Source organism: Carassius carassius, chromosome 12, assembly GCF_963082965.1.
Source record: "Carassius carassius chromosome 12, fCarCar2.1, whole genome shotgun sequence".
Taxonomy (NCBI): Eukaryota; Metazoa; Chordata; class Actinopteri; order Cypriniformes; family Cyprinidae; genus Carassius; species Carassius carassius.
The window spans coordinates 26,690,305-26,714,919 of NC_081766.1; the positions used below are offsets into that span (position 1 = coordinate 26,690,305).

At 38.4% G+C, this 24,615-nt stretch overlaps 1 protein-coding gene across 3 annotated transcripts in view; it reads left to right on the forward strand.

The window, feature by feature from the left end:
• Positions 1-840: 840 nt before the first annotated feature.
• Positions 841-24,615, forward strand: part of LOC132155133 (vitamin K-dependent protein C-like) — a 44,131-nt gene continuing 20,356 nt past the window's right edge. Inside the window, exons 1-6 of one of the 3 annotated variants that reach the window (XM_059563946.1) lie at positions 841-929; positions 1,217-1,276; positions 1,734-1,817; positions 9,318-9,475; positions 9,556-9,580; positions 9,655-9,765. In XM_059563946.1, coding sequence (XP_059419929.1) covers positions 1,745-1,817; positions 9,318-9,475; positions 9,556-9,580; positions 9,655-9,765 — 367 coding nt within the window. In that variant the 5' untranslated portion in view covers positions 841-929; positions 1,217-1,276; positions 1,734-1,744. The other 2 variants (XM_059563947.1, XM_059563945.1) reach the window with 2 other exon arrangements.

Consider the following 24,615-nt stretch of genomic DNA (forward strand, 5'->3'; position numbering starts at 1 on the left):
TCAGTCATGTTTTATTAACAGAAAATATTGACCTTTTATTATTTCCATTTAATATTTTCTGTTTGAAGATATCCTACAGAACAAGATCATTTTGCATGTAATCGGTTTGGACAGCAAACCTTTGAAAATAAAAATTTATATATACACACATACATAATCTAATCCCAGTTAATTGGACAATTAATGGGAATATAGGTATCCCAGATTATTGTTGCACTGTAAAATTAGTTACTGTAAAGCAGCTTGGTTAAGTTTATACATTGAATGGATGTGTGTTCCACTGTGATGTTAAGTCTTGTTTATGTTTCCAATAACAGGCGTTTGCTGACACCTTTTATTTCACTATTAATATCATATATCTACTGTTATGTTCTATGCAGATTATAGCAAGTATTCCTATGTTTGCAAAAGAGAGTGCTATAATGTGTGACCCATTATGCAACATAAAATTAGATCAGTTTTAATGCTTTTTCTAATCAAAATGTAGGCTATGTGTATAATGACGAAAAAAGATCAATGTGAGGCAGTTTGTACAAAATACCTATCAATGTGTACTGCATGTATAGATCATAGTTAAAAATTAATTAAAACATTTTTTTGAATGCTATAAGAACATTAACAAATTAATTTAACAATCAAGTTAAGGTTCATGTAACTGAAAATCCATGATATCAGCATACATCAAAGGAAAAAAAACAGGTGAAATTTTAATCTTTCACCAGTCATAAGTAATTAAACCACAAATAAACTTGTCTGGTGATTAAACTGTAAATTGTGCAGTTCAGCACAAGTAGGTCTAAGTGGAAAGGAAGCAGATGAGAATGCAGGAGCATTCAGACTGTGGACTCTTAGTAAACAGAGTTAGTTAGTCATTAACACACTCTAAACACCACAGTCTTCATTCCTGTTCAACTCTTATTTTTCAAAATGTAAGTCAACATTTTTAATAATTATTGAGGGCTAGTAATTATTAGTAACAGAAGTACTGCAATTGTGAATTACTGATTGTCTCACTCTGTTACCTAGTTGATGATATTAATGTTCTCAAAATTCCTGATATGATTGATCTCAGCAGCTATTATTTGCACAGTGAAAGGTTTATTGGAGTTCAGTTAACTTTCTAAAGGCTGTTCATGCTGTCCTGTTGGGTTAAAGACAAAGCAGAGACCAATTAATTTTAGGACATTTCAATGTTTTTGATTCATGTGTCTTCCAGTGATTCTTATCTGAGGACAAATCTGGTCTCTAACTACCCCTGTTGATATTTTGGATTACGGTAAGAATGATATTTGTGTGTTAATATTTTATACTGCAAACTTTAGCACTTTGAATTTAAGTAATCATCCTTGCATCTCTAACAAAAGCATTACATTTTTTCATTTACATTTAATCATTTAGCAGATGCTTTTATCCAAAACTACTTACAAATGAGAACAATAAGCAATCAGACCAACAAGTGAGCAACAGTACTGTATACAAGTGATGTGACAAGACTCAATTAGTATACCACAGTACACATTGCAAGGTTTATATATATATATATATATATATATATATATATATATATATATATATATATATATATATATATATATATATATATATATATAAAAGAACAATAGTATAGAATAGGTAAGTGTCATTACTTAAGATTCTATAAAATCTTTAAATCTAAAAGATGCTCAATATTAATATAATATAAAGATGCTCAATATATCTTGCTGTATTTACAGGATCTGTTGCCATGATGAGGAGTCTCTTCTTGTGTATCTCAGTACTGGCTGTATTTTGGTTTGATAGAGCTTTCTGCAAGTCAGGTATGAGGTTAATAGCGCTTTAGAATTTATAAACAGATTCAAAGTGTATGTATTATACTTTTGAATTTGTCTGAATTGTAGTGTTCCCTTTCACAAGGGAACGTCACGCTGCGTCCTATAGAGGGTGCTTTGGGAACGCTGTCAGCGTAACTGGTGTCTGAAGCATGAATGAAATAACGACAATGAACTTAACATTGGCAGGCGGAAGTCTATGATGTAAGCAAATGAGCGACTGCAGATATAAAATGGCACTTGTAGAACACATTATCCTCTTTTTTGTCTTCAAGTCTTGTGTACGAAGCTCCGATGAGTTTGACTCACGAGAGAGCAGGATGCGCTCACTGTTGCATTCTCAAAGCTACTAGAGCAGAGGTCTGTATTCAAATTTTTGTCAGCGTTTGCACGAGCGCATTCGCCTTTTGGGTTGAGTTGAACAAGCTTAATGCGATGCATTCGCGGTGGTTTCTGTTCTTGCCTGATTCTTGAGGGAATTAAGTGTTTGATCAGAGTGTGTACGGCTCTCAGGAGAGATAGCCACACTGCGAGATTTGATTGCATTGCAATCACGGGTATTGTAGTCTGGGCATGGAAGGAATCCGATGAGGAATGCTTTTTCCTCCAGAATTCCTTTTTGTATATATATATTTTTTTTTACATTATTTCGGATAAAAAAAAAAGGTAAGTTTTTTTTTTTTTTTTTTTTTTAATGCTCTCGCTTGAACCTCCTCTAGGCTTCCTCAACCTCTCAGCTGTTCTTGAGCCTGGTAGCCCCCCCCCCCCCCCCCCCCTTGAGGGTTGATGTGCTGAGATCACTCTCACAACAGAGCTCTGTGGCTGTAAGGTTGTTAGGCTGCCTTTTTTGTGAGCCACACTAACTGTCTTTAGCACTGAGTGTTGTCAGGCCTCCTAGTGGTTTAGAGAGTCGTTAGGCTGTGGCCTCCACTCCTAAGAGCTCATACTAGGATTGCGTGTGTAGGTTACCTTTCATTTAAGAGAGTCACTCTGCAGAGGCATCTGCTCACCTGAACTCTAGATTAACTTGAAATCAAGTGTTCGACCCTCTATGGGGCCGCCTTAATAGTCTTTATGTTGAGTAGGTTTGACCTCCTCTCGCTTAAGAGAGTCATTCTGCTGAGGCCTCCACTCAACTGCGCTCTAGCTAAGCTTGTAATCAAGTGTCCGGCCATCTGTGTGGCCGCCTTGATAGTCTTTATGTTGAGTAGGTTTGGCCTCCTCTCGCTTAAGAGAGTCATTCTGCTGAGGCCTCCACTCATCAGAGCTCTAGCTAAGCTTGTAATCAAGTGTTCGGCCATCTGTGCGGCCGCCTTAATGGACATCCTTTATGTTGAGTCGGTTTGGCCTCCTCTCGCTTCAGAGAGTCATTCTGCTGTGGCCTCCGCTCATCTGAGCTCTAGCTAAGCTTGTAATCAAGTGTAATTAAGTGTTTGGCCCTCTGTGGGGCCGCCTTGATTGACAAACTTTATGTTGAGTCAGTCTGGCCTTCTCTCACTTAAGAGAGTCATTCTGCTGAGGCCACCGCTCATCAGAGCTTCAGTTAGGCAGTGTAATCAAGTGTTCGGCCTGTGGGGGCCACCTTCTTTGACAGCTTTTATGTGGAGTAGGTTTGGCCTCCTCTCGCTTAAAAGAGTCATTCTGCTGAGGCCTTCGCTCATCAGAGCTTCAGTTAGGCAGTGTAATCAAGTGTTCGGCCTGTGGGCGCCACCTTGATTGACAGCATTTGTTGAGTTGGTTTGGCCTTCTCTCACTTGAGAGAGTCATTCTGCTGAGGCCTCCGCTCATCAGAGCTAGTTAGATAGTGTAAACAAGTGTTTCAGCCTCTTACCATGCTTCGGTATCATGCCCGTGTCTCCTCAGACAAATAAAGAGGATGATGTGTTCTACAAGTGCCCTTTTATATCCGCAGTCGCAAATTTGCTTACGTCATAGGCTTCTGTCTGCCAATGTCAAGTTCATTGTCATTATTTAATTCATGCTTCAGACACCAGTAATGCTGACAGAGTTCCCAAAACGCCCTCTAGAGGACGCAGCGCCTCGTTCCCTATTCTCAGGGAACCATGGTTTAATGCGTGACCTAAGAACTTCTTTTGAAAATGCAAACATTAAGGGAAATTCAGCGTATTTGTGCCACATTAGAACATGTGGCTAATTAAGTTTAGGCTTATTATAATTTGTGTCTTATTAAATCCGTGCAATATGCATGTTACAATTCATTTGATTGATTGATTGATATTTGGCAGCAGTACTTCATCAAATAATGATAAAGAACAGAAGCTGTCAAAAATATGTAAGTATTGAAAGACCTCAAAAACAACAGCAGCGGTGGAATTAATTTTTATTATATTGTACCTTAAATTGTAAAAAATAATCTTCTATGGAATGAAGTTGTCAAATACTTTTAAAATAATGGGTTCTGTGATGCAACATAATTTTTGAGCCAAACGGGGTGGGGCCGACAGCTATATAATTTGGCCTTTAGCGCCATTCATCAGATCATGCGACCGAAGCGACGATCATTGATGCATGCAGCTTGTAGTGAGGCAAGTGACCGAAGTAAGTCAATCACACCGCACTATGAGTAACGATTACCTGCTGCTCTGCGAGCCCAGTGTTAAAGCACTAATAAGGGACTTAGGCATTATCTCGCCCCAAGCTTAGCTGAGGACATGAGAAACCACTACCCACATGGGAGGATTAAACAGATAGAATACATGCCTGCAGAGCGGGGATGTCTAAATTATAGAATCTGGCAAAAGGGGATGGCAACGACCAGCCGGCGGCCGCACAGATCTCACTGACAGATATGCCACTGGATCACACCCATGAGGAGGCCATTCCCCTTGTGGAGTGGGCTTACACACCAATAGGGCATTACACACCATCTGATGTGTAATCCAAAGCTATAGCATCAACAATCCAATGAGACAGTCTTTGCTTAGTAACCGACAAACCCTTCTGGCGGCCTCCAAAGCAAACAAACAGCTGTTCAGGCTGCCTAAACAGAGCCATAACAGGGCAGAGAGGCCAATATGGATATTACTTTCTCTCTAAAGGGAGTAGAGAGCACTTTAGGAATGTAGCTATGTCTCAGTTTCAAAATGACCTTGCAGTCATTGAGCCCAAACTCAAGACATGAGACGCTGACCGACAGCCCTTTCAAGTCAACCACATGCTTAACCGACGCCAAAGCATGAAGAAGGGCTGTTTTAAGCTATAAAGGCCGCACATCAGTCGAACTGAGCAGCTCAAATGGGGGCCTTTGCAAGGCCCCTAGGACCACGGATAAGTCTCAACATGGCACAGTCTGAGGGAAAGGAGGATTCAGTCTCATCGCGCCCTGCAGAGATTTAATGACCAAGTTGTTTCTGCCAATTGAATGGCCAGCCTCGAGAGAATGATTTGCTGCGATGGTCTTCACATATACTTTGAGTGTGAATGGGGCACACCCCTTATCCAGCAGCTTTTGCAGAAAAGTCAGCACGCAGGACACGTCACATGAATGTAGGCATTGCTGCTGAGCTGTCCAGGAGCCGAATGCCAGAATGCCCTCCAACAGCATGCCCCACCCGGAATTGGACACGTTAGTCATGATCACTTTCCTTTTGGAATCTAATGAATGGCCCTGCCTCTTTTGGTGGCTGAGGTGCCACTGGTTTGTGCAGTTACACAAACATGAACAGATCAGGCTTCAGCAGAAAGGAAAAAATTAGTTTTCCCATATATAATGGGAGTGAATGTTCAAAAGGGAACTTACTATGTTTTAAATGTGTTGTCGATACACGATCCGTTTCACCTGCACGATCCATTCTATGCATGCGCGTAATTACATAGTAGAAAACGTCACGGTTTTCCTACACTATCGGTACCTACCATGCATGCAATGAAACATTTGACAGCTAGGCAGCACAACTTGCGGCATATTTTTGTAACGTTAGTTGTATTGTGTTTAACATTTAACAGCGGGTCTATTTTGATGCTTTTACGCTATGCATTAAGATGTGTTTACGTGGTTGCCAATCCAAAATAATAAACGAGTTGTGAGTTGTTACATGAACATACATGATCAGTTTCCTCCATCCTCTCCTTTGCGATTCATTACTGGTATTAGGCTTAATTTATAGTATTAGGCTTAATTTGCCATGTTTTGGTCTGAGGTCAGTAGTATTGTCAAAAATGGCTTGTTTTTTGTTTTGTTTTTGTTTTTTTTATTAAAAGCTGCTAATAGTTAACTTAGTTGAGTAATTTTGTATTAGTAAATCTCTATATAGGCTAATATATATCTATATAATCTAAATGAGGAAAATAATCCCTTCAATGTTGTTTACAGAAGACAATAAGGAACATAATATGCATTTCTGCCTAGACTATCTGCACTTACACGAAGAAAGAACTACAAACAAGTGTGGGGAAACGTTATAGAGTATTTCAAACTTACAATGGAAATTACTTGAAAGAAGCATTTTATTTATTTTATTTTATTTTTTATTTTAGTTTTATTTAAGAATAAAAATTCTCTCTCTTTCACACACACACACACACACACACTCTATCTCTCTCTCTCCCTCCCTCTCCCTCTCCCACACACCCTCTCCCTCTCTCACACACACTCTCTCTCACACACACACACATACAGTCGTGGCCAAAAGTTTTGAGAATTACATAAATATTGGAAATTGGAAAAGTTGCTGCTTAAGTTTTTATAATAGCAATTTGCATATACTCCAGAATGTTATGAAGAGTGATCAGATGAATTGCATTGTCCTTCTTTGCCATGAAAATTAAGTTAATCCCCAAAAAACCTTTCCACTGCATTTCATTGCTGTCATTAAAGGACCTGCTGAGATCATTTCCGTAATCGTCTTGTTAACTCAGGTGAGAATGTTGACGAGCACAAGGCTGGAGATCATTATGTCAGGCTGATTGGGTTAGAATGGCAGACTTGACATGTTAAAAGGAGGGTGATGCTTGAAATCATTGTTCTTGCATTGTTAACCATGGTGACCTGCAAAGAAACACGTGCAGCCATCTTTGCGTTGCATAAAAATGGCTTCACAGGCAAGGATATTGTGGCTACTAAGATTGCACCTAAATCAACAATTTATAGGATCATCAAGAACTTCAAGGAAAGAGGTTCAATTCTTGTAAAGAAGGCTCCAGGGCGTCCAAGAAAGTCCAGCAAGCGCCAGAATCGTCTCTTAAAGAGGATTCAGCTGTGGGATCAGGGTGCCACCAGTGCAGAGCTTGCTCAGGAATGGCAGCAGGCAGGTGTGAGCACAGTGAGGCGAAGACTTTTGGAAGATGGCCTGGTGTCAAGAAGGGCAGCAAAGAAGCCACTTCTCTCCAAAAAAAAACATCAAGGACAGATTGATCTTCTGCAGAAAGTATAGTGAATGGACTGCTGAGAACTGGGGCAAAGTCATATTCTCCGATGAAGCCACTTTCCGATTGTTTGGGGCATCTGGAAAAAGGCTTGTCCGGAGAAGAAAAGGTGAGCGCTACCATCAGTCCTGTGTCATGCCAACAGTAAAGCATCCTGAAAAAGAAGGGCCAACACTGCAAATACTGACTCTTTGCATAAATGTCATGTAATTGTCGATAAAAGCCTTTGAAACGTATGAAGTGCTTGTAATTATATTTCAGTACATAACAGAAACAACTGAAACAAAGATCTAAAAGCAGTTTAGCAGCAAACTTTTTGAAAACTAATATTTATGTAATTCTCAAAACTTTTGGCCACGACTGTACACAAACACACACACACACTCTCCATCCCTCCCTCTCCTTCTCACACACACACTCTCTCTCTCTCTTTCTCTCTCACTCACACTCACGCAGAGAGTGGGGTGCACAGTCACCCAGATACACTCACACTAACAAATTGTATATGGGTGACTGAACATGCCAACTCCAGCATTTAATCTCAGGTTGAGGGTGCCTTTGCAAATAATCATGTAGGTTTCCATGTCCTGGATGTTTTCAAAAATGAAAGTGAAAGGCTCCATGGCATTGCACTTCATCGATTCCATCAGCACCCTCCATGCTTTCCTTTGGTTATCATGATCCATCAACATGTATGTTGGTTCTTGTTACCTGGCCAGTGAAAAGCCCAACACTGTTCCTCACGATGTATTCTGACTGGTACATATGTTTCAATGTGAGGGGCAGCTCCTCCACTTCTACCTGTTCCTCCTATGATAAAGTAAAATACCATAAATTAAGACTATACTACAACATAAGATGTTTTGGGTCTTTCAAAAGGGAATCGTCGCAAAACAGAATTATCATTTGCGCATGTGCATTTTCTAAAGAGTCTACTAAGCATGCAGGTGGAACGGATCGTGTACCGATATGTAGATTGACTTTTTAAAATCTGTCTAGGGGCAACATAAAAATTATCCTATGGGCCTATCTCTGTCGTATTTACTGTATTTAACTGTTAATTAATAAGGAGAGTCCCTATAAATAAATAAATAAATAAATAACTGTACTGATTAAACGAAACAACAAAAAAATATTCCACGGCATGGTTAAAGGCTACTTAAAAAAACCTTTGATAAACTGGACTAAGTCATTTAAAACATTAAAAGAGTGGAGTTGTTTGACAGCCATTACTAATACAAACATATAGGCAATCAGTGGATCATCAAAACAGCTGATTATTCAGACTGATTAGTGGGAGTGGCTATGACCAGCTAACTCTTACAAATCGAACATTGTAGTAACTTCCAACACAATACAAATAATAATAATAATAATAACAAATTAGTTAATTATACTAGAAAAGTAAATAAATACATAGATAAATAAAAAAGGAGGAAAAAAAGACAAAATTAAATATATGGAAAAACATATTTTACAAATTAAACAAAAAAGTTAATCAATACATACTATACAATACAATACAACACAATACTGATGATGATGATAATTACTACAGAAATTAAAAAAAAAATCAATCTCTTCATTAACTCCAGGTATCTCTGGGCTGTTGAGTGTATAAATCCAAAACATCTTACACTGCGAAAGGCATTTCAATCTATTCCCACGTCTTATGTTGCATGGAATATAATCAATTCCATTTCCAAGGGAGCTGTCACTAACATGGCATGCCTTATAGTAATGCCTTGCCTTGTACTGATTATATGTATTTAATTATGATTATTACAATGAAGGAAAAGAAAAAAAGAAAGAAATAACAGAATTATAACTGGGACGCCAGCATTTTAAAGATTTAAAATGTTAAAAACCAGACTCCAGAAGTGGATTGCAGTAGTAAAAGGATGCTCTGCAAATTGCATACTTATGTTTGTAACATTAATTCCTAATATTATGCATGCAACTTTTGCAAATAAATGAAGCTGTAAGAAGACACAATTCTTTCTCGATCCCTTAAGTTTTTATAGTAAGCAATAGGCTTAAAGGCAATTTGGAAACCATCTGTGTGTTGCTCTGCCTTATCAACCCTCTGTATATTTTGGTCAGTATTCTCTAGCAGCCCAAAAGCACACATGCTCCTTCGTTCAAGAAGAGCCAACACTTTCATGGAGGAAATAAAGCCTCCATCATTGGAGCGGGAGTGTAGGGAGGAACTGTGTGATTTTGAAGAAGCAAGGGAAATCTTTAACACAAGGGAAGCCACGGTTGGTCATCTCAGCTTCTTAGTTTATTAATATTTTTTCTCCTAAATTATGATCCACTAACTGATCTTTTCATCTTGCAGTTGGAATTCTGGACAGCATATAAAGGTTAGTTATGTCTGTCTTGGAATTATTCATTGCATCATAACTGCTGGTACTCATTAGTTGTTCTGCACCCTTAGATGGAAACCAGTGCGACTTGAATCCATGTATTCATGGGAAGTGTGTGGACTTGTTACAAGATTACTCCTGCACCTGCAAACCTGGATTTGAAGGGAAACACTGTGACCTCCGTGAGCCTGTATTTTTTATTTTATACACTTTACATGTTCAAATGTTTTAAACTATCCAGGGGCCCTTGACGTGTTCACACATTCTTAAAACCTTGCACACATATTGGAATCTGTGGCCATCAGAGCTGGACAGAGATCATGGGGTGGGGAAGGGGGATCTAGTTACAGTCGTGGCCAAAAGTTTTGAGAATTATATAAATATTAGTTTTCAAAAAGTTTGCTGCTAAACTGCTTTTAGATCTTTGTTTCAGTTGTTTCTGTGATGTACTGAAATATAATTACAAGCACTTCATACGTTTCAAAGGCTTTTATCGACAATTACATGACATTTATGCAAAGAGTCAGTATTTGCAGTGTTGGCCCTTCTTTTTCAGGACCTCTGCAATTCAACTGGGCATGCTCTCAATCAACTTCTGGGCCAAATCCTGACTGATAGCAACCCATTCTTTCATAATCACTTCTTGGAGTTTGTCAAAATTAGTGGGTTTTTGTTTGTCCACCCGCCTCTTGAGGATTGACCACAAGTTCTCAATGGGATTAAGATCTGGGGAGTTTTCAGGCCATGGACCCAAAATTTCAACATTCTGGTCCCCGAGCCACTTAGTTATCACTTTTGCCTTATGGCACGTGCTCCATCGTGCTGGAAAATGCATTGTTCTTCACCAAACTGTTGTTGGATTGTTGGAAGAAGTTGCTGTTGGAGGGTGTTTTGGTACCATTCTTTATTCATGGCTGTGTTTTTGGGCAGAATTGTGAGTGAGCCCACTCCCTTGGATAAGAAGCAACCCCACACATGAATGGTGTCAGGATGCTTTACTGTTGGCATGACACAGGACTGATGGTAGCGCTCACCTTTTCTTCTCCGGACAAGCCTTTTTCCAGATGCCCCAAACAATCGGAAAGGGGCTTCATCGGAGAATATGACTTTCCCCCAGTCCTCAGCAGTCCATTCACTATACTTTCTGCAGAAGATCAATCTGTCCCTGATGTTTTTTTTGGAGAGAAGTGGCTTCTTTGCTGCCCTTCTTGACACCAGGCCATCTTCCAAAAGTCTTCGCCTCACTGTGCGTGCAGATGCGCTCACACCTGCCTGCTGCCATTCCTGAGCAAGCTCTGCACTGGTGGCACTCTGATCCCGCAGCTGAATCCTCTTTAGGAGACGATCCTGGCGCTTGCTGGACTTTCTTGGACGCCCTGAAGCCTTCTTTACAAGAATTGAACCTCTTTCCTTGAAGTTCTTGATGATCCTATAAATTGTTGATTTAGGTGCAATCTTAGTAGCCACAATATCCTTGCCTGTGAAGCCATTTTTATGCAACGCAATGATGGCTCTACGCGTTTCTTTGCAGGTCACCATTGTTAACAATGGAAGAACAATGATTTCAAGCATCACCCTCCTTTTAACATGTCAAGTCTGCCATTCTAACCCAATCAGCCTGACATAATGATCTCCAGCCTTGTGCTCTTCAACATTCTCACCTGAGTTAACAAGACGATTACTGAAATGATCTCAGCAGGTCCTTTAATGACAGCAATGAAATGCAGTGGAAAGGTTTTTTGGGGATTAAGTTAATTTTCATGGCAAAGAAGGACTATGCAATTCATCTGATCACTCTTCATAACATTCTGGAGTATATGCAAATTGCTATTATAAAAACTTAAGCAGCAACTTTTCCAATTTCCAATATTTATGTAATTCTCAAAACTTTTGACACCGGTGACGGTGACTGTAGACACCGGTTGGGGGGCCCATGGTACACTTTGATATAGCCATTTTCAGGAAGTGGGCAATTGTATATTTTCCACAATTTACTATTGGATTTGAAAAACGCATGCTCTGGAAACTTAATGTACTCATCAGGGGCGGATTTACCGGGGTGGCATAGGGTGCCAAAGCCACCCTAAAAGAAAGCCTTTCCACCCCTGCTGCCACCCCAGTTGGCAGCAACGACTTAAAAGTTTTGGCCAATTTGAAAATTTATGAGCGCGAATCTCCAATGTCTGACAGTGAATGCAGCCAGAGCGGCAAGAGACTGATTTAAACTGAATAAACTTAATGAGTGCGTGCAAAGCGAGGGAACCAGGAGTCGTGAAGAGACACAGGAGGACAGGGATAAAAATGGATTATCTATCTATCAAGAAATGAAACTATAATGAAAGCACAGTGTAACATAGTTGTAATGTTGTCTTTGAGATGATAAATATCAGGTTGAAGAACCTTATTTCTCCAACTAACGTTACAGTGGTGTAGTCTACTACGTGATACGTTACCCACTTTTAAAAAGCGTGAGGATACGTAACAACTAAGTTTTGTTTCAGAATGTTCACACTTTGATTCAATAAATTCACCTCGTCTGTGTTTGCAAAGTGACACGGATTGAATCGAGGAATTCAGTCACAAATGAAACTTGCAGAACGTCACAGAATTCGTGCATATTTTAATGAAAAAAAATCTAAAGTTGGGCTGTAATGTAAATTTAATCAAATCTCGATATGGACTAGAATCTGGAAAATATATAGTCAAAGAGACAATTGTTGTTGTACACATCTCTGGGAATGAGCGCTCAATATGTGCTCTACTACTAAACACACACACACTGAAGCACGCGTGGTGTTTTTTCTTTCAGCTCTTCACTATATTGACACATGATGTAGGCTACACATGTACACGCCAATGCACTATGAGAGTATTTCACCATTTCATTTGATAAAACTATCGTCATTCATTCGTATCGTATTCACAGACAAAAATGGCAATGTATTTATGACAACCTGTCAAAATAGAATTTTGGTATGACTTGAAGAAATTTAAACAGAAATATAGTACTATTGCACAGTAGAGTATATACTTCAAGTAGGCCTAATAGCTAATAATAATAATAGTTTATTAAAAAACACAGAAACTGTCTACAACCCACCAAAATAAAAGTTCTGTCTAATAAGTTTAGTAGGCTATACCACCCTACTCTTTTGGTAAAACTTTTATTATTATTATTATCATTATACCCTAATTGGGGGCTGAGCACCCCTAAAATGAAAATCCTAGACTCACCCCTGGTATCTTTAAAGTGCATTGTTTAATCTCAAAACTTTTTACATCTGCTTAGCTTCATGAATTTCTGATGCTCTGGGATCAGACATTTTAGCTGACAGATTAAGGCTTTCATACAGCCTTTTAAGCCAAATCCTTTTCTGCTCAGTTTCCATCATGTAGAATGACAAATATATGCATAAAATCAGATGATATGTACTGTATTTCTCAATGTAGTTTTATATAATTATTTCACAACTGCTTCTAGATCATTAAATATTAATTTACCTTAATTCATTTTGAAAACATATTTGTCAAGTGTCAGGTAACTCTAGAGAGTTGAGGCGAGGACTCAAATGCAGGAAGAATATGGGCATTTATTAATGAAAACAAACAAAAAAACAACAACAAAACTACCTCAAGGGGGGGGGGAACAGGCAGACAGGCCAAGACAGGGCTCAGCAAGGCAAGGCAAGAGGAACATGCACACATCTGACAACTCTCTGAGACATCCATGTTAAACAACAAACAAGCCTCGGACAGTAGACACAAAGAGAATAAATAGGTAGACACAGATGGAGTAATTTAAACAATAATGAGACAACATGAAGGGCGGGGTAAGACAATAGAAAGAGTAGCAGATGGCACCAAACACACACAAAAAATGCCATGTGCTCAAACAAACAGGGCACACCAACAGAACTGTGACATCAAGTTGCCAGACATAATTAAATGTGTTTGTCCATTGAAAATTAAGGTACATTTTTATATGTGTCTTTCAGGATTTTATTTTGTAAAATGTTTCTATAAAGATACCTTATAATGTTTATGTGCTAGACTGTAATAATATAATTAAATAATACAGACAGCACAATCTCATATAATGTCACAAGCACCTCCAGCCCCAAATTGTTTGATTAACTTTAATCTGTTGTCTTTTCCAAAATGATAATAACTGTGCTATTGGATGGAAAGGATTAAACAATATCAAATGTAATACCATTGATTAACTTCTAGATGGCTGTATAGCCCTATTTATAAATATTTTAAAAAGGTTATGGAATTCCAGACATGTTTAAGGTGTTGCATTTATATATGGCTCAGTGGTAGAGCATCGTGTTAGCAGCAAAAAAAGGTTGTGGGTTCAATTCCCAGGGAACACGTTAGGTTAAAAATGTTAGCCTGAATAGTGAATTCAGGCTAACATTTTTAACCTGTGTTAGGTGACAGGGTGAAGCACACGACACGAGGATGCAGGTAAGTTCCCCGAAGGGTGGATTTTGTTTATTTTTTAAAGCACAATAAAACAATGATGGTTGACCATTGTGCTGAACAATATAATTTAAACAGAAGATTACATAGAAACGATAAAGACATAATAAACTCCTGGTGGCTCATACACTAAAAGCCTTCTCAAAGAGGTAGGCTTTAAGCCTTGTTTTGAAAAGAGATTATGTTGCAATTGTTCTAATAGAGACTGGAAGACCATTCTACAATTTAGGGCCAGCTATGGCGAAAGTACGGTCACCTTTTCTCTTCAACCTAGATCTAAGGACCAGTAAGAGTTTCTGATTCAGTGACCTTAGACATCTGGCTGGACTATGTAAACTCAACAGATCAGAAAGGTACGAAGGTGCCAGACCATTTAAAACCTTAAAAACAAAAAGTAAAATTTTAAACTATTTTAAAATGGACTGGCAGCCAGTGCAAAGAGAGCAGGATGGGAGTAATATGTTCACATATGCGAGTGCCAGTTAAAAGTCTGGCAGCTGCATTTTACACCACTTGGAGGCAATTTAGACATGATTGGTTAATACCAATATACATTGAAATGCAGTAGTCCAGTCGAGAAGAGATAAAAGGCATGTATAGCACCCTCGAACTCAGCACAAGTTAAAAACACTTCATCTTAGCAAGGTGTCTGAGCTTAAAAAAAAAACACCCCTTGATTTAACTACTGCATTTATTTGCTTATCAAAAGTCAAAGCAGAATCGAACACAACATGCAATTTTTTTTATTTTTTTTAAACAGAGGGCTTGATATATGCAGCCAGATCCCCCAGCATTTGCTGTACGTTGCCAGCTAAAGAACCAAACACTATTGCCTGGTCTTACTCTAATTGAGATTCAAAAGAAATTAAGAGACATCCAGGCCTTAATATCAGACAGGAAGGCATTTAAAGTACTCAAGCTCTGGTTGTCATCTTTTAAAAAGGCACATAAATTTGCATGTCATCAGCATAATGAAACGACAGTCCTGGTGAGGGGAAACAAAAGGATAACATGAGGCGTTTTGGTGCTCAGCTTCTCTCTCTCGCGGTGCACTGTGCTGCATGGGTCCTTGCTCTCCTTCCATGATGGGGCTGGCAGTCACACACTGCTCTCTGTGGGCACAATAGAAGGGACGGTTAGCCAAGTCTTGTGGAGACATCTCTCACCTCAGTGTTAGTTTGCCGGGTTTATAAAGCCAGAGCTTGATAGGGCACAGGTGTGGCCGCTCAGCCCGTGACAAGCAGCTGCAGGTGTGACTGCTCGGTTTCCAGGGCAACGCTGATGAGAGCTCTGGACACGTGTCACATTTATATATAATGTAATCATGGCCAAATGTTTTGACAGTGACATAAATTTTATGTTTTGTGAAGTTTACTGCTTAAGTGTTTGTAGATTATCCCACATGTTTCTATGGTATACTAAAAAAAAAAAAAAATAATAATAAGCATATCATACGTTTTAAAGGCTTTTATTGGCAAAAATAAAATGATCCGGTAAATCGTTCTTTCAGGGGCAATATTCTTTGTAACAATTTCCCTGTATGTGAGGCCGTTTTGATGCAAATATGGCTGCATGTTGTTGGTTTGTTTTTGTTTCTTTTTTTAGAGGTAACCATTGCTAACAAGAACACAATGATTGGAAGCACTTCTTCCTTCCTTTTATAGCAATCAGTCTGCTCTTACACTCTAATTAGTATGAAAGTTATTTCACCTGACTAGTATTTATCCAAACTTTCACAAATGCTGCTAATATGATTAGTCAATTAATGTTAGCGGGTCATTTTGTGTCAGGATCAAAAAACAATGAATTTTTATTGTCCAAAAATATAGACTTAACCCAATCCCTACCCCTAAACCTAACCCTACCCATAATTTATTCCTAAAATGTATGAACACGCAGCCCTCTGGAGTCTAATGGTATTTTGGGGGCCTGGAGAAGTTTTGTCATGTCCTGACATTTGTGCTTTTTTCAGTTTCTTATAAATATCTAAATGGCTAAAGTCTAATCTCACTGTAATCAGCACAAACTGGGCTATAATAATATGTGAGCAGCATGTATGTACATGATTGTGTATTTGAGGAAAGAAATATTATGCGTGGTTAGTGAAAAACATTTTTTTAAATCACTTGAATAAGGCAATAAAACACATACAGAACGTTGGTTCTGGGACTTTTGAGAACTGGAGCTTGTAGCCTAGAATTTTTCTTTCTAAATGATGTGAAAATCATCTTGTTTACTCACTTACAGAAAACAATATATTGATTTAAATTTTCTAAGACACTTTTTGTTGGTAAAAGTCATATGCGAGTAGGTGTCAACTATCATGAATATCATTGTGATTTACACCTGAGAAGACAAAGACCCGCATAATGAGCTGCATAATGAGCCTTTCAGTCAGGTGTGCCACTGAGAGGGAGGAGTTACAAGAAAGAATGTGAGGACAAAATAAATCTATATAATTTTATGTTTGTAGTTTTATGTTTTTTTATATATTTAATTATCCAACAACATAATTTGATATTCACTTGCGAGTGCAGTTAAACAGTTTATTACGAACAATCAAAGCTGACTTTCAAACTGAATTTTTTTGCATCATTACTGCAGTCAGACAATCCTTAAGAAATCCTTTTAACAATCTTATTTTCCACAAAAAAAAAAAAAAATTATTGTTATTATTATCATTATTAGTATTTTTACTGTTAATGTTGAAAAGAGCTGAGAATTTTTTTTTTTTTTTTTTTTAAGGGGGGATAAATTGAAAGAACAGCATTGTTTGTTACATTTGTTACAGTTACATTTATTTGTTACATTTACATTATTTACATGAAGCTTTTGAATGGTATAGTATTGTATATTGTTATTAAAACTTCATAATATTTCACTTGATTATACATTTAGCCAGGAATTATAGTTTGGAAAAAGTCTTTGGAAAAAGTCTAACTAGTAAAATGTTTACACGTTATGTGAACAAGTATATAAATAAAAAGAGACTTACTCATGTTTAAGATCTCTGCTGAATAAAGTGCTTCATTCTTTTTTTCAGAGGAAATCCAAATCTCAAATCCTCAACCACATCACATCTTTTTGGGGTGAATTATGTCTTATTCCCCTCATCGCGAAGCAAACAGTAAAATAAAAAAACTTGAACAGTCTCGCTGCGTTGTCTCCTGTTGTGTGGGTGTATTCAAGCCGCGTGCTTCAGTGAAACATTATAATCTGAATAGCGCGTTCAGAGCGGGGGTGTGGTCGCATTAGAAGATAATGAAGGGAGACGTGAAAAACAGACATTGCGTTGTTTTCATATGGATTACTTTATCACAGAATACTTTTTTTGGCAGCACTTGTTTAGTTTAAAAGTAGACTTGTCAGGCTTTCTATAGATATATCTATCATGTCTCTTCGTTAAGTATTCACTGAGTTACAGTTCATTTTAATGACACATTTGTAAATGAAGATCAGCGCAGACAAAGGCTGCAGACAGCACACCTTGTTTGTTATCTTTATTTTATAAGTGCACAAAGTTTTGTTGTTATTATGTCTGTATACAAAAAAAGTAGACCCTTTACAGATACGATTGATGTATTGCTCTTATCTGTATGATCAAAACTGACAGTGTAATTTAAGTTATTTTCGGGGTTATCAGGAGAAAATGCCTCATAACGCTAATCGACTTCAGAGGGTTAATGAAGCAAGTGAATTTTCCTGGATCTCATATCTATAAGGTAATTTCTGTGTGCGAGGTTACAAACTTGTGCTTCTTTTGTATGTGCGGTCCTCACTAAGACGTAAGTGAAAGTAACCTATGCATTTGGGGTAGTTTAAAAGAATTTGGGTCTAATTTTGGAAATTTGGAAAAAGCATTTTTATTTAAAATTACCCAGACCACAGGTTTTTGGATCCAATGGTTCCGGGAAGACTCTAGTTCACACAGATAGTGTTTTGGTCGCAAGACAGGTCAATGGAATTATTTTTATTTATTTTTTTATATTTTTAAGTGCAAGGTCTAGAGACGTATTTTAAAACCTGAATTTCTTTAAACTTGAGCGCTGTGTTTTAGAATGATGTAGAATGATGACCTGAGATGAGAGGTCAGCATTCAAGAGGTCACGTAGCGCATTTTCACTGAAATACAATGGAAAAGTACAGCAGTGGAATGAAAAAATGTGTTCTCAGTGAATGACCTTCCTTAAAGCTACGTACTGTAGCATATATAGATAGTACAGTATTGATTAAATAAAATTGTATAGCCACCAAATTTGAAAATATGACATCCATATAATAAACACAGGTGCATCTCAATAAATTAGAATGTTGTGGAAAAGTTAATTTATTTTAGTAATTCAACTCAAATTTTGAAACTTGTGTATTAAATAAATTCAATGCACACAGACTGAAGTAGTTATGTCTTTATTTCTTTTAATTGTGATGATTTTGGCTCACATTTAACAAAAACACACCACTTCCCAACAAATTAGAATAGTTCATAAGACCAATAAAAAATAAATAAATAATAATAATAATAATAATACAACCCGAATTCCAGAAAAGTTGGGACGTTTTTTAAATTTGAATAAAATGAAAACTAAAAGACTTTCAAATCACATGAGCCAATATTTTATTCACAATAGAACATAGATAACATAGCAAATGTTTAAACTGAGAAAGTTTACAATTTTATGCACAAAATGAGCTCATTTCAATTTTGATTTCTGCTACAGGTCTCAAAATAGTTGAGACGGGGCATGTTTACCATGGTGTAGCATCTCCTTTTCTTTTCAAAACAGTTTGAAGACGTCTGGGCATTGAGGCTATGAGTTGCTGGAGTTTTGCTGTTGGAATTTGGTCCCATTCTTGCCTTATATAGATTTCCAGCTGCTGAAGAGTTCGTGGTCGTCTTTGACGTATTTTTCGTTTAATGATGCGCCAAATGTTCTCTATAGGTGAAAGATCTGGACTGCAGGCAGGCCAGGTTAGCACCCGGACTCTTCTACGACGAAGCCATGCTGTTGTTATAGCTGCAGTATGTGGTTTTGCATTGTCCTGCTGAAATAAACAAGGCCTTCCCTGAAATAGACGTTGTTTGGAGGGAAGCATATGTTGCTCTAAAACCTTTATATACCTTTCAGCATTCACAGAGCCTTCCAAAACATGCAAGCTGCCCATACCGTATGCACTTATGCACCCCCATACCATCAGAGATGCTGGCTTTTGAACTGAACGCTGATAACATGCTGGAAGGTCTCCCTCCTCTTTAGCCCGGAGGACACGGCGTCCGTGATTTCCAACAAGAATGTCAAATTTGGACTCGTCTGACCATAAAACACTATTCCACTTTGAAATAGTTCATTTTAAATGAGCCTTGGCCCACAGGACACGACAGCGCTTCTGGACCATGTTCACATATAGCTTCCTTTTTGCATGATAGAGCTTTAGTTGGCATCTGCTGATGGCACGGCGGATTGTGTTTACAGACAGTGGTTTCTGAAAGTATTCCTGGGCCCATTTAGTAATGTCATTGACACAATCATGCCGATGAGTGATGCAGTGTCGTCTGAGAGCCCGAAGACCACGGGCATCCAAAAAAGGTCTCCGGCCTTGTCCCTTACGCACAGAGATTTCTCCAGTTTTTCTGAATCTTTTGATGATGTTATGCAGTGTAGATGATGAGATTTGCAAAGCCTTTGCAATTTGACGTTGAGGAACATTGTTTTTAAAGTTTTCCACAATTTTTTTACGCCGTCTTTCACAGATTGGAGAGCCTCTGCCCATCTTTACTTCTGAGAGACTCTGCTTATCTAAGACAAAGCTTTTATAGCTAATCATGTTACAGACCTGATATCAATTAACTTAATTAATCACAAGATGTTCTCCCAGCTGAATCTTTCCAAAACTGCTTGCTTTTTTAGCCATTTGTTGCCCCCGTGCCAACTTTTTTGAGACCTGTAGCAGGCATTAAATTTTAAATGAGCTAATTAAGTGGATAAAAGTGTAAAATTTCTCAGTTTAAACATTTGCTACGTTATCTATGTTCTATTGTGAATAAAATATTGGCTCATGTGATTTGAAATTCCTTTAGTTTTCATTTTATTAAAATTTAAAAAACGTCCCAACTTTTCCGGAATTCGGGTTGTAAAAATTTGTGAATTGTTGGCCTTCTGGAAAGTATGTTAATTTACTGTACATGTACTCAATACCTGGTAGGGGATCCTTTTGCTTTAATTACTGCCACAATTCGGCGTGGCATGGAGGTGATCAGTTTGTGGCACTTCTGAGGTGGCATGGAAGCCCAGGTTTCTTTGACAGTGGCCTTCAGCTCATCTGCGTTTTTTTTGGTCTCTTGTTTCTCATTTTCCTCTTGACAATACTCCATAGAATCTCTATGGGGTTCAGGTCTGGTGAGTTTGCTGGCCAGTCAAGCACACCAACACCATGGTCATTTAACCAACTTTTGATGCTTTTGGCAGAGTGGGCTTGTGCCAAATCCTGCTGGAAAAAGAAATTAGCGTCTTCAAAAAGCTGGTCAGCAGAAGGAAGCATGAAGTGCTCCAAAATTTCTTGGTAAACGGGTGCAGTGGTTTTCAAAAAAACAAAACGGACCAACACCAGCAGATAATATTGCACCCCAAATCATCACAGATTGTGGAAACTTAACACTGGACTTAAAGCTACTTGGGCTATGAGCTTCTCCACCCTTTCTCCAGAATCTAGGACCTTGGTTTCCAAATTAAATACAAAACTTGCTCTCATCTGAAAGGGGGCTTTGGACCATTGGGCAACAGTCCAGTTCTACTTCTCCTTAGCCCAGGTAAGACGTATCTGATGTTGTCTGTGGTTCAGCAAATTCCTTGATACATCTGTTTGTGGTGGCTCTTGATACCTTGACCCCAGCCTCAGTCCATTCCTTGTGATACACTCAAATTCTTGAATCAATTTTGCTTGACAATCCTCATAAGGCTGCTGTTCTCTCGGTTGGTTGTGCATCTTTTTCTTCCACACTTTTTCCTTCCACTCAACTGTCTATTAACATTGAGATGAATTGCTGAATTGGTTGGTTTTTGTTAAATATGAGCAAAAATCATCACAATTAATAGAACCAAAGACTACAAAACTACAAACCTGATTCCAAAAAAAGTTGGGACACTGTACAAATTGTGAGTAAAAAAAGAGTGGAATAATTTACAAATCTCATAAACTTATATTTTATTAACAACAGAATATAGATAACATATCAAATGTTGAAACTGAGACATTTTTAAATTTCATGCCGAATATTGGCACATTTTGGATTTCATGAGAGCTACACATTCCAAAAAACTTAAATGTAAATGTAAGGAACAGCTGGAGGACCAGTTTGCAACTTATTAGGTCAATTGGCAACATGATTGGGTATAAAAAGAGCCTCTCAGAGTGGCAGTGTCTTTCAGAAGTCAAGATGGGCAGAGGATCACCAATTCCTGAAAAAATAGAAGAGCAATATCAGAAAGGAGTTTCTCAGATAAAAATTGCAAAGAATTTGAAGTTATCATCATCTACAGTGCCTAATATTTAACAAATTAGCTCAAAGTGAGATGTACATAATTAATCATAATGGGTTTTTATTAATTACATTCATCTTCAGGAATTACTTGTAACATTATAACATTAATAGTAGAATAAAATGATTTGTTCATCCGCAGGGTGGACAGTGTTGAACGTTTATTGACTAAGAAAAGTTATTTCTCTGGCCACAAAAAATTATTTTACTACTAATTAATTGCTCCCAGAGCATGTAACGAAACCGGAACTTTAAAGTGACCTCGTCCTGTGAGCAGCGAACACAGACAACCAAATGTGAATACATATGGATGTTTATTAAACTACACTACAGGGTAACATGAAACATCTGACTAAACACAAACATACACACATTAAACATAAGTGAAAGTGAAGTGACATTCAGCCAGGTATGGTGACCCATACTCAGAATTTGTGCTCTGCATTTAACCCATCCGAAGTGCACACACACAGAGCAGTGAACACACACACACTCTGTGAACACACACCCAGAGCAGTGGGCAGAAAGTGTTTCTTTGTCTCAATGACACCTTATTTGCATATTTTATGAATGGCATGATGAACTGGTTATCTGGTAAACCAAACTATGGTACAAATAGTATGATGCATTTTAGGCTCACATAGTAGAGATATTTAACTAAGGCAAACCGAGAGGTTTAATTAGGTACCGAGAAAGATATGCAGGAAAGATAGAAACATAAAGATACATTCTTTCTCAACTAACTAGAGGTCAACTAACACGACTAGAGCTATGCTATGATAACTATGCTAATATGAGCTGGGAAACATACAAACACACAGGAATATATTGTATACATTTGGAATGGCTTATATCCTGAGTTAAATGCAAAAAGATTTGTGTTTGTGTGTGTGTGTGTGTGGGGGGGGGGTGGCATGGGGAGGTCTTTTCCTCTGCATGCTTTGGCCATTGGAGCTGATTAAGATCTCTTTGAAGCTTATGAGTCCGAGCTAGGAATGTAGAGGTGTTCCTGGTGATGCTCAGACAGACCCTAAAGGTGTCAATGGCACAGTTTGATGCAGACTCATTGGCTCTAAGCTGTGATTTACATGAGGTCAGTCAGTAGATTAAAAATCGTTCTGAATATTAGAATGAATGTGTTATCATGATCTGGTCCATACGCTACAATAGCATCCAAAGATTTTAAAAATCTAGAACAATCTCTGTGCGTAAGGGTCAATGCCGGAAAACCATACTGGATGCCCGTGATCTTCGGGCCCTTAGAAGGCACTGCATCACATACAGGAATGCTACTGTAATGGAAATCACAACATGGGCTCAGGAATACTTCCAGAAAACATCGTCGGTGAACACAATCCACCGTGCCTTTACCTGTTGCCAGCTAAAACTCTATAGGTCAAAAAAGAAGCCATATCTAAACATGATCCAGAACCACAGGCATTTTCTCTGTGCCAAGGCTCATTTAAAATGGACTGTGGCAAAGTTGAAAATTGTTCTGTGTGGTCAGACAAATAAAAATTTGAAGTTCTTTTTGGAAAACTGGGATACCATGTCATCTGGACTAAAGAGAACAAGGACAACCCAAGTTGTTATCAGCGCTCAGTTCAGAAGCCTGCATCTCTGATGGTATGGGGTTGCATGAGTGCATGTGGCATGGGCAGCTTGCACATTAGGATAGGCACCATCAATGCTGAAAGGTATATCCAAGTTCTAGAACAACATATGCTCCCATCCAGACCTCGTCTCTTTCAGGGAAGACCTTGCATTTTCCAACATGACAATGCCAGACCACATACTGCATCAATTACAACATCATGTCTGCGTAGAAGAAAGATCTGGGTACTGAAATTGCCAGCCTGCAGTCCAGGTCTTTCACTCATAAAAAACATTTGGTGTATCATAATGAGGAAGATGTGACAAAGAAGACCTAAGACAGTTGAGCAACCAGAAGCCTGTATTAGACAAGAAGAGTGAATGTGAATGAGCAGTGCAATTGCTCCCCAGGGTGCTGGAGCAAATAGCTGCCCACTGCTTCTGGTGTGTGTTCACGGTGTGTGCTCCTTATTTTAAAAAAAATGTCACCCCCTCATTGAAAGTCTATGGGATAGTAGGTGGTTTTGATAGCCTGGTTTACGAAAACCGTAAGCCAGATCAGTTAGAAAAGATGTGGCAACCCGAGTCAGACCACTCTGAATCAGAATCAGAATCAGAATGACCTTTATTGCCAGGTATGTTTACACATACGAGGAATTTGTTTTCGTGACAGAAGCTCCGCAGTACAACAGAATGACAGTGACAGAACATAAAACACATAATAAAAGAATATAAAAATACAAAAATACAAATAAGTAGATAAGGAATGACAATATACAAATTGACAATTGTAGGCCGGTATATTACAAAAATGCAGTTATGTATGTACATGTATATTATGTGCAAAATTTAAGTGTATACTAAGTATGTGTGTTAGATAAATTAAGTCTATGTGTATATAAATATAAAGTGAAGTGTGTTCAGTGTGTATCAGCTGTTCATAAGATGGATTGCCTGAGGGAAGAAACTATTCCTGTGTCTGGTCGTTCTGGCGCTCAGTGCTCTGTAGCGTCGACCAGATGGCAACAGTTCAAAGAGGGAGTGTGCTGGATGTGAGGGGTCCAGAGTGATTTTAACAGCCCTTTTGCTCACTCTGGATAAGTACAGTTCTTGAATAGAAGGGAGAGTTAAACCGATGATTCGCTCAGCAGTCCGGACTACCCTCTGTAGTCTTCTGAGGTCAGATTTAGAAGCTGAGCTGAACCAGACAGTTACTGAAGTGCAGAGGATGGATTCGATGATGGTGGAGTAGAACTGTTTCAGCAGATCCTGTAGCAGGTTAAACTTCCTCAGCTGGTGAAGGAAGTACAACCTCTGCTGGGCCTTTTTCACAATGGAGTCAATGTGAATGTCCCACTTCAGGTCCTGAGAGATAGTGGTGCCCAGGAACCTGAATGACTCCACTGCAGTCACAGTGCTG